The 11,080-nt window shown below is 40.3% G+C and overlaps 1 protein-coding gene across 1 annotated transcript; it reads right to left on the bottom strand.

Moving 5' to 3' along the window:
• On the bottom strand, positions 1-11,080 carry ppef2a (protein phosphatase with EF-hand domain 2a). The gene is made up of 18 exons (XM_026188940.1): positions 10,871-11,080; positions 10,036-10,104; positions 9,880-9,888; positions 8,777-8,904; positions 8,626-8,680; positions 8,362-8,537; positions 8,074-8,188; positions 7,736-7,782; positions 7,034-7,200; positions 6,904-6,940; positions 6,063-6,212; positions 5,632-5,970; positions 4,223-4,408; positions 3,918-4,060; positions 3,218-3,324; positions 2,359-2,525; positions 1,475-1,562; positions 1-559 (listed from the first exon to the last, which is right to left on the bottom strand). The coding sequence occupies exons 2-18, from the start codon at positions 10,094-10,096 to the stop codon at positions 306-308; spliced, it is 2,229 nt and encodes a 742-aa protein (XP_026044725.1). The 5' UTR covers positions 10,097-10,104; positions 10,871-11,080; the 3' UTR covers positions 1-305.

Raw genomic sequence — 11,080 nt, 5'->3', positions numbered from 1 at the left:
TAATTAAATTGTTATTTTCTATAAGATGCCTTTTGTTTTTCAGTTTTGGACTATTTTAGGAATATAAAGGAGACGTGAGTTGCTCAAGCTGCTGCGTTTTGCCCATACTTCCTCCGCTTCGAATGAGCATTCGCCGTCAAACACCCTGACCTCTAACCTCCTCCTAATCCCCTGTGATCCAGGCGGCTGTTGCTCAGCATCATCCTGCATCTTTATGTGCGTCATTAAAAGCAGCTTGCGTTGGCTGCAGCTCCCTCTCCTCCCCTCTGCTGGACGCCGAGCTATCTGTTTAACACGCTTTTTCATCAAATGTTGGGATCTCCCTCCAGCTTGGTGAGGTCGGAGGCCGTGCCCATGAACATGCTGCGTCCTCGTTCCAGCCGGCTCTTCTTGTCCGTGAGCCGAAAGGCCTCCATGAACTCGTCAATGTCTATGCTGCCGTCATGGTTGCTGTCAATTGTGACGGCCAGGTCGGAGATGGCCTCGTCGGTGATCTCCATTTTCAGGTAGACGCTCAGCAGCTTCCAGGTCTGACGGAAGTCCTGCATGCTGATGAACCCTGAGGTGGAGGAGAAGGAGGAGGAGATTAGAGGTTCAAAAAGGAGTAATAGGCAGAAACTGTTAAAGAAAAGTGTTGCTGTCTGTGTTTGCATGTGATCAGAGAGGCGGGATGAAAAGACTAGTAGATCAGTGGGTTAGTCATCGTTAGGAATCAGGCGACTGTAACCTCCTGCTGCCTGTTTCGCACGCTACAGGTGGATTAACAGAGGCTAAGCTCAGCAGACGTCTTCCACAGACACATCAGAGCCCTGACACACTTTACTCCGTCTCTCAATCATCTATGTAGATTATAAAAGTTAAGTAATTCCTTTTTCCTTTGGCAGCAGTTAAAAATTAAGTTAAACATAACTAATATATAACAAATAAATCAAGAGAAAAGTGTGCAGAGTAAATATGACAAAACAATTATCTCAATAAGGTAAAAATCCAAAGCCACAATACATACAGAGACATTTTAGTTATTTAATGAAGAAAAGTATTTCTTTCATGTCTTTTGAAATTAAATCTGGCACCTGTTATATATTAATATTAGGCACATATTACTATGTAATTAGTAAATTAAATGTTTTAAGGCAAAAACTGACATTTAATTGAAGTTATATAATCACTATATTTCTGACTGAGTGCATTTGGTTGCAGCTCAGGAGGTAGAGTAGGTCATCTACTAATCAGAAAGTTGGTGGGTTGATCACTGGCTGCTCCAGTCTGCTTGCCAAATATCCTTGGGCGAGATACAAACCCCAAGTTGCTCATCCATTGGAGTGTGAATGTGTGTGATAGAAAGGACTTAAACATGTATTTTTTCTCTGTGCTGTTACTTGGGAATGATGCAAAACTGAGCAATCTAAGGGTAATATATTCCATTAGCAGATTTGCTTCTGCATCGAACAGCAATAAACAGTGGGTGTTTTACCTGAGTTGTCCGTGTCTACAATCCTGAAGATTGTCTCCAAAGTGGAACGGTGGCGATACAACGTTTCCAGCAGACTCTGGTCAATATGCTGCAAAGACCAAAAGAAGAAAGTCTCATATTCATAAAACAACACAAATAAAGTACAAAAAGGAACATCTGCAGCATTCTGGTGATATTTTATATGCAGCATCTTTCAGATTGGTCAGAAAAATAATGTTGTTTAAGCAGCAAAACTCTGTTTGAATACAACCTGGCAACTGAAAAGATTTATTCCCACGCAGATGTTAATTTTAGGATTCTGGTAAAGATGTTCTTAGTCATCTTTAGGGAGGTTTTCACCTTTTCCCAAAAGGCAAAACAAAAACAAAGGTCAATCCTAGAGTGTTCTGAAAGAGGTCACGTTACTTAATTGACTTCTGACATTTATTGTCTCAAGTTGGTGTCAAGGGGCGTCTCATTTCCCTATTTTGTCCATCCTCGCCTCCCCTGTTTTCCTGCCTGTGACCTGGAAATCTATCTCACTGTGCCATCTTGAAGCAACTCATTCCTAACTCATTCTACTTGGGTAGACAGGAAGGTTACAAGGAAACCTGTAATCGATGATACACAGGTGTATCCTTTACAAATAATTTAAGTCAACAACACATGACAGCAGCATGACGCCACGGAATACACACCGTGCCAGGAAAAGGACACAAATCAATGTTCCTTTGTATCCATTTAACCAATTTCAAGGGTGGAAGGGCAATTTATCTTTTCTACTTCTCTACAACTCCCTGAATCTCGGTATAAAGATCCCTTTTCTAAAGTTTCTCCATATTACATTATTGCATTTTCATGTAAACATTGCTACATCAGCTAAGACAGAGCCGGTGAGTTCTTACATCTGTTTTGGATCCTGTGATGGCAAGCTCGTTGAACCACTCGTAGTAGTCTATCGTGCCTTCGCTGTTCTTGCAGGTGACCAGCTGAGAGCGAAGCATCCTCCAGGGCAGATCCAGATGCATCACACTCTCCACTGCAGAGGCCCAGTCGTTCAGAGACAGCAGACCTAATAGAGGTGAAAGGTCATACTAATTATAAGAGCGCAAAGCTCTAATCCAAGTTTGATCACTGTCTACCTTGTCTAGATTATATCTAAGAAGTATTTTGCCACACAGTTTGAAAACATTCACACTAAAATATTATACTTTGTTATTTTGTGACACATTAAAGCCCAGAAAATGTAAACAGCAGGCTTTTTCTCTGCATCAGGAAGACTGTGAGAGCTAACCAAAAGCTAACTCAGTTCTGTTTTCAAGTTTTTCCAATTCTGTGTGTAAAATAATTAATAAACTACCTTTACTTGTAGGCTGTGTTTCAAAGAGAATCAAATGTTTGCTTATCCAAAAATATGTTGAAAAGTCCAACAACATCCATCCAAGTACCCTTTTTTTCACACTATTTTGTGTTAGGCAAAGCTGTTTGTCTATTGTAAGTGAAATTAAATCCCTGAAACAGAAGTTTCTGTGAAACTCTGAAATCTTCTGAGCTAGACTTTCACCCAGCCCACACGTTGTTTTCATCCTGCACGGGGATCATTATGTTCCACACAAACACAAAGGTGTGGGCTCATATTTCTTTCCAGCAAGTGAATATCTCTTGAGAACTACATGGGAAAAAAAGAAGGAAAGATCTGCAACAAAAAGTAAAGACTGATCTGATGAGGAATGAATCAGTTTATGAAACTCAAACTACACACACCTTTGTTCTCACTGTCAAACTTTCTGAAGGCACAGAGGAGGTCAGACTTGTGCGCAAACAGCTGCTCCCTCAGGACTCTGAGAGCTGAGCGCTCGGTTCGCCCAACACTGCAGGTGACGAACGGCAAACACAACAGCGTGGCAAACAATGGTTATCAAAGAAAGAGGCAAAAACGGTTTCTCATCAACGTCAGAAACATTTCAGGTGCTTAATTTGTGAATTTTTAAAGTTAATAATGTAGATAAGCTGTGTAGACATGCGGAAACCACTAGTTTCATAAAGCTTCCTTATTGTCTGTTTAAAGGGAGCCTATTGTACTTCCCCTTATTATCTGGCCTGTGTATTCTGTTATAATGGATGCTAGTCATATTAAATGTGGCCAAAGTCTGACATTAGAAAGTTAGTGTATCTCAGGCTTCAGTCTGCTTTAACGGGTCCATAGCAAACAGTTTTTTCTACTCTCTCTACTCTTGGCTCTGGCACACATCTCTGACTGTGGACAGAGGTCTGAAGGTCTGCTTCAGACTATGGATGAACTGAGGTTCTGCACCAAGGCCCTGCATAATCAATATAAGGATTATTTTGATCAGTGAATTATGCAAAGCTACTCTAGCCTTTTAAGACTAAACCAAGTTTGAATTAAGTGAAGAGATGATCTGATAATGAAGAATTTATCTAATGAAGTGAGTGTTAGTAGTACCTCTGTCTCACAGTGAGCTCTCTCGTCATGCTGCTGGCCTGATATTGAATCAAATAAGGCACAAGGTCAGGGCCCAGCTTCACGTAAGCCCCCCTATTGCTCCCCACGTCATAGTAATTGGAGGCAGAGAACAGAGTGAGGACCTGGGTGAATGAAAGAAAGGACAAACCTGTCACTGAAGAGGAAGGAAACACTGATGCTGATCAGGGGAGAGGTTTATGGTACATATGATACTTTAGAGTGAGGCTGATTTTGGTTTTAAAGTACTGAATTTAGACAGCGAGCTGTAGGATTACTGAGCTGACCTTACGGTTGTGGCAGAACTCATAGCCCTCCTGTTTGCACTCATGGGAGCGAATGATGAGCTGCAGATTGTGTCTGTTCAGGAAGTCCTCGGTGACATCAGGGCCCCAGTAGCAGCCTCCACCCCTCACCTCGTTGGGTATGCATCCATCCTGAGTCATCGGGTCACTCCACAGCAGGTCCAGGATCTGGTAGGACAAAGAACTCAAAGTCTTAAAGTTTCTCTACTATATTTAATAACCATTTCTAGCATTGGTGCGTAGTCCAACTTTACTGTCTGCTATTCAGTAAAAGATAAACATTAAATAAGATAAAAAATAAAACAGAAGAGTCAGAAAAAAACCTGTGGAAACACCAGCTGGGGAAAAAGCTAGCCAGTTTTTAAGAGTAGACTGAAGTCAGAGCAGAGAGATTAGTGACATGGGGGATTACAGCCTCTGAAGTCTTACGCAGGCAACACACAGCACCTCCTGTTAGGTGAGCGTTGATTACTGTCTGTTTGTCTTTCAGGCTATAACTTGAGCAGGAGTGAGGTGAAAGGTCACGACTTCTGACAAATAGTAAGTCAGTATAAAAATATGTGAAGAGTGTGAGTTTGTGGTCAGGTTAGACTGGTGGGAATTTATTTCATTGTTTAATATACATGGGAGTAAAACTACTAAAATCTTACTACAATTTGTCACAGTTACATGCTTCACATCATACGAATTGTAATATTAGACAAAGGCAACAAGAGTAAATAGAGTAATATTTATTAAGGAAAAAAAAAAGCTATCCAAACCTACCAACCTAACATGAAAAAGTAGTTGTCCCCTAAATCTAATCTAATCTAACGTCCTCACCAGCATGACCTGCAATCAAGGAAACAAGTTTTTCAGATTGCTGTGGAGGAATTTTGGCCCACTCTTCTTTGCAGAATTTTTGAAATTCTGCCAAATTGGAAAGTTTAAGGCTATGCCAAAGCATTTCAATGTAAGTCCAGACTTTGACGAGGCCACTCTAAAACCTTCATTTTGGCAGTAATGAGGCCTGAGTGTGGCTAGTGAATGTGAAAAATGTGGTTAATCACAGTTACTTCATGATTTAATCAGGGTGGGAGTCTGGTAGATTTGGTTAGCTTTTTCTCTTCCCATCATCATTTTAAAAAAGACATATTTTTATTAAATTGGGTTTTTTTTGTCTGTTTTTTAAAAGAATTTGAAGCATGCACATGTGAGAAATACACAAAGAAAGTGGATTTTGTAGTGGATTGGTTTTTTTCCCCCTGTTTCAGCTGTCTCCCGTTAAACATCTGGCTTGTTTACATTTTTCTAGTTTGGGAATAATAAAACTGATTTCGTTCTAACACCGACACAAAAGACTCATTGTTTACTTAGCAGCTTCTAAGAAAACATCTCTGCTCCATACTCGCCTGTTTCCACTCATCCACGGTGTTGTCACTGCTGACAGAGTCGGTGGACAAACACAGAGATTCTTGCTCCGGTTTGTTGATCTGGGCGTTCAGAGTTGGCTCTTCCCTCCTGCTGAGCTCCAGCTGGTTCTCCATGTTCACTCTGATCCGATCCGAGAAGTCCTGCAGCGAACGATTTTGGAAGCAATATCGGGTTCCCATGGGTTTGGGATACGTGAAAGAGGCCCGGCGCTGGAAGACCCTGCTGATGGCTGCGGTGTCCACATCTGCGTCCGAGTCGATGGATATTCCCGCCAAGCTGTGGTGTCTCTTCTTCGGAGGTCTCAGAGCCGAGATGTACTGAAGGAAAACAGGAAAACACAGATTACACACATTGCAAGGATAGTGATGAGTAAATAACAAGCTTTACTCATCACATGCTGGTTCCTCACAATGTGTCTGTCAACTCTGGCGAGGACGCCGAGGTCCGTGGAGTCAGAGATCCCCCCGTGGAGGACCAGCACCTTCTGGTCGATCACTGTTGCTAATGGCAACCAGCTGAAAATCTTCTGCAGCAGCTTCAGGATCCTCTTCCCGTGCATCTGATGTAAAACACAATCAGCAAAAGTTACTCAGTTAGTGCTTTTTTATTTCTCTCCTTTGTTTTTGCTCTCCTTGCAGACAGAAAGTCAGTTTGCTAAGCGGTAACATGTTTGTGAAGAGTTTATAAAGTCACATTAACAAGGAGATGCTTAAAAATAATGAAATTTTCAGTTTTAGTTTACAAAAATTAAACTCCATTTGTTGATAAGATTGAATGAACCCACAGTATCTGTCTAACTTTAGCATCAAATCACAACCTTAATCATCTCAAAGTGCTTTATATATAGAAACCCAACCATCTACCGTTGGTTAATCCACCTGCAACTGGGAACAGTGGGAACAAAGAACCCTTAGACAAAACTAGTTTATTTCTGTGTGTGACTGAGATGTTGCACTGTAACTTAAGACAGCATGCAGTAAGGAAACCTCTGTTTTGTTTTTGTATTCCTTCTGTCAGTCTTTGGACCAGCTCAGTCCCCCTGACTCAACAGAGACCAGATGTCACCTTCTTTAATGACCGTAAATCCTCTTAGCAACGCGGAGGAGTGACTGGTCTTATGTACATAAGACACTGGTTTAGATTGAGCTTTCCTGGGAAGGCATGGGTAAAGGTAACCACGTAAGTTTTGATTTGCTGCTGCCTAGAAAAGCAGCGATAAGGAGGTGCAGGTTTGCATGAGATGAACCTACCTTGTACTTATTCAACACCTCCTTGGTGAAGCCGTACCTAAACCATCCAGAGGAGTAAAGAAATAAAAGTTTGAATGACAACAGATGAATTTGTGTATACATACACGTGGTGTATGTTTATTAATTTCACCTGAGGTTGACTATGTGGTCCTCGTGGTTTCCTCTGTTCAGGTAGACATTACTTGGGTAAACGAGCAGGAATGCAAACAAGATGAGGAGGATCTCAATAGAGTCCCTGCCTCTGTCCACAAAGTCTCCATTAAACACATAGGGCTTCTCTAAGGACGGCATGCCGTTCTGTCACGTAAACAAGATCGAAGGAGTGCACAGTTAAAGGGACAAGCCGCAGTTTAAGTGTAAACAAATCAACCACATACAAACAAACCAAACAGTAGATTAAACCACTGATGCAAAAAAAGCTGCAGGTAAACTGAAACTAAAACCACCTGATTAACTGACAAAGAAGTTAATCAAAGAAGCACATCAAATACTCTGATTACAGCACCTCAATGCAAAACATGAAAATCATTAGATTCTCAGGAGTTTAAAATTATATATATTAATCTTTTTTAAATTATTTAACTACACAAAAACATTTTTTAAGGACATTTTTGGAAAATTATCCTTAAATTATCTTGAACATATGTAGCAGGTTTGAAGATGAAGCAGTGATAGCAATGAAAATGATGAATTTTTATTGATTTTAATAATCGTGATTTGTAAATTCCATTTTTTAAAATGGTATCTAAAGCTCATCAGATGAAAAAAATCATTATTCTGGGTTCAAAGATGGGATTAATTCAGCACATTCAAAATGTTTAAGTTTTCATACCTTATAGAAAATCAGCAGCAGGTCTTCCAGCTGTCCGTGCAAATCACCTGTAACAACAGGACAGAAGGGGCTGGCTTAAAAATGACTGGAATTTACAGCACACTTAATTTGTATCTATACTTTAATTTAAATTCTGCAACTTTAATGTTTCACTCTCTTCCACTATGAAACAATGGTTTCTGTTGGCCAGCAGAATTGACCAAAGTCCAGTTTCTTATAATAAAACAAGACTAACATTTTAACGCTTCTCTGATTTTTCATTGTCTTTACTAAATATTTCCAAATTTCATCAGTTCCATGTGCTTTACCACCACTATCAAAGAATATCTTTATCATACCACAAATCGTGATTTCTTTGCTGTGGCAGGTGGAGATACGGTTGATATTTGGCAACATGCGGAGCAGTTTCCACGTCTCCAAGAGGAGCTGAAGGACGTAGCGTGAGTGCAGCTGCTGCTGGGAGAGAAACGTGTTAGCAAGAAGGCCTCCAAAACAGAGAAAGCAAAGTCATAAGCATATAGGAAATAACTAGGACCACTGCAAATAAAGCTTTTTACATTACAATGCAGTCAATTAATGGCACGTGCTGAACTTGGATGTAGAACATTTTCTCCAAAAAGACCTACTTTCTTATTCCTGAAAGCCTCCACCAGACCGACTGCTTCCTCTACCGTCAGAGGAAAGGTGAGATGAGGTCCCGAGTAAATCTCCGGCACCTCGATGTTCTTGTAGCAGAAGTACCTCTCCCACTCTGCGTCCCGGCAGACCTCGTTCTCTCTGAAGATGTGCGAGATCAAATTTCCTGCAAGGTGGAGATGGTTCAAACTCAGAGATTTGATTTACAGAGGAAAAAAACAAAAACAAACTCAGAATAAATGCAGAAGTCTTACGTTCATTGCTCGATGGTGTGAAATTGTCCATGAGGTAGCCAAGGAAATTATAAAGCTGCACAGGAAAGAGACAAAAAGGTTGTAGTTTTTTTGTTAATTGCTTTTTATTAAACACTCAGGTCTCGACTGGTTTGTGGCAGCAGTTTCTCACCTTGATCTGGGCCTGCTCTCCAGAGTATTCGATGGACTGGAAGATGTTCCAGGTGTATCTCCGCCTCATCTCTGTGCGGGCGACGTACTGACGGTACCATCGCTGAATCAGGATGGCAGCTCTTATGGCTGAAACACAGAACACATGTGATCAAGAAAAACCTCACATTTTAATCATTTTTTTTCACATGCTACTATTGACACACACAGTATAAGAGGCGCTGCAACACAAAAATCTGCTGTTTTTAAAACCTTTTTAAAGCAAAGCAGGCAAAATTTCAAAACACTTTTGTATTATTAGACTTGACTACCAATTCTAAGACTTTTATTTCCTGATGTGCATTCAAGTTACAAGAGAAAGCTTTAAACTGACTTCTCAAATAGTGCTTGGAGGATAAACCAAGCGGCCAAACAAGGGTATTTATACTATAGCGGTACTATAGTGGATGTGGTGTCATCACCTTTAGATGGGGCTGAATTCAGCGCGTTAGATACCCAGAAAATGTCTCTTTCTGAATTAGTTTAACATTGAAAAAGGTTTAATTTTAACACAAGTTAGGATCTTTTTCTCCTCTGAAACAAATATTTTTCTTCCTAACTGTAACTAAGTATTGGCACCAAAACCCAACCAAATGTGAGTTAAAGCTGGAGTTATAGGTGTCCGATACCCTGTTCTTCCAATTATCTCAGATCCTTTTTTTTTTTTTTTTTTACCTTGAAATACTCTTAAAGGACTTCAGGAACACTTTTATTTCCATTCAGATTGGAGGAACAAACAGTTTAGCTGGATAACTTGTTCCTAACTTCCCTGAACCAACACTTAGCAATGAATTTCTACAAGTAATCTAAGAGTAAAGTTACTGTTAAATTTTAAAAAAGGCATAGTGGCAGTTTTATATCTGTATGGTTGACTTTAAAACCATCATCAGAAACAGATACAGGTGTTTACTTTCTCCACTTTTCAATTAAAGCTACATCCTATCTGCAACTTTTAGTAAAAATATTTCCACCTTGACCCAGATACCAGAGGTCTGAGTTTATGTCCAACATCTGCCAAACAGAAACATCAACAAGACAAAAAAAGGTCAAGCAGATGTGGCTTACTTGTAACAGCTGCAGGCAGCAGAGAAAAAAGAAACACCAAAGGACAAACACAAAGACAACACGTAAGAGCCAGAATAAGGAAAAACAGGAAAGAGTAAAACTTTTGCAATCAGCGTGATTGGTCATCGACCATGTATGTCAGTGTATGCGTATCACCTCTTCCACTGGATGTGGTGTGTTTGTGGAGATGGTTAGACTTTGTGACGCCACATCCCATGACTGTTCCTGTTCAAAGGACCAATCAATCATCTCATCAGTGCAAAAGGATTCAGAGTACATTCGGGTAATTCATCTGCTAGATATAATACTTGAGCACATATTTACACGGGACTGCTTAAGTACTAAAGAGTTTTAGGCTTTGAAGCCACTACATTGTTCTCAGGCTGAGATAGAAGTTCATTACTCTGCTTCGTGCACGTTTTTTAATAGCTCTGCTTCTTCTTTTTTTAACTCTAAGGCACCCCTTCATTGACACTGAGAAATGCTGAGCATGGCTCAGAAGCAGCAGCAGTAGGCAGAGAGCTGGAGGACACTGAACTCGTTCGACTTTGTGGCCTTTTAATCTCATTATCCGCTGGTTGGCCTCAATCCTGCCACACAGGACTGTTTTGTCTGAATTCTACGAAGGGTTATGTAAAGCAATCTATGGAAAAAAGGAGGCAGAAATACCTTCACAGCTGGAAACCATTTGGCACAAATCAGCATTGAGAATTTGGAAAAAATCTAATAAAACAATGAGCATTGAATTCTGAATGGTTTGGTTTGTTTGATTATTTCATATTGTATCACATTTCAGGAACAAATTAAAATCTTGTTCTATGCCAAACGTGGATACAAAATTTAGTAATATATGACCATAAGAAAAGAACCAAAACTGTGATGTTTAGCATCTTTTTTCCCAGTTTGAACCTGCTTTTTAGTTAGCTGCTGTAGAAATCCATCTATACAGACTTACTCAACTATTACATCTTGAAATCCGTTGCTTACTTACGCAGTCACCTTCTTTATCCAGTCACCACTTCCCAGGTTATTTGGCTGTCAGCTTTCAGTTCATTTGAGTGTTTAAAAAGCCCTTTGCTGTGTTGCATCCTTCACCAGAATAGCAGCAAGATGTCAGTTAGACCGGTCATTGTACAGAAGCTTCATGTATGAAGCAACCCCGACCATGCAGCTCTCCTGGAATGTGGCTGAAGCTGCTTTA

Source organism: Astatotilapia calliptera, chromosome 12, assembly GCF_900246225.1.
Source record: "Astatotilapia calliptera chromosome 12, fAstCal1.2, whole genome shotgun sequence".
Classification (NCBI taxonomy): Eukaryota; Metazoa; Chordata; class Actinopteri; order Cichliformes; family Cichlidae; genus Astatotilapia; species Astatotilapia calliptera.
This window is presented reverse-complemented; position numbering and strand designations above follow the sequence as displayed.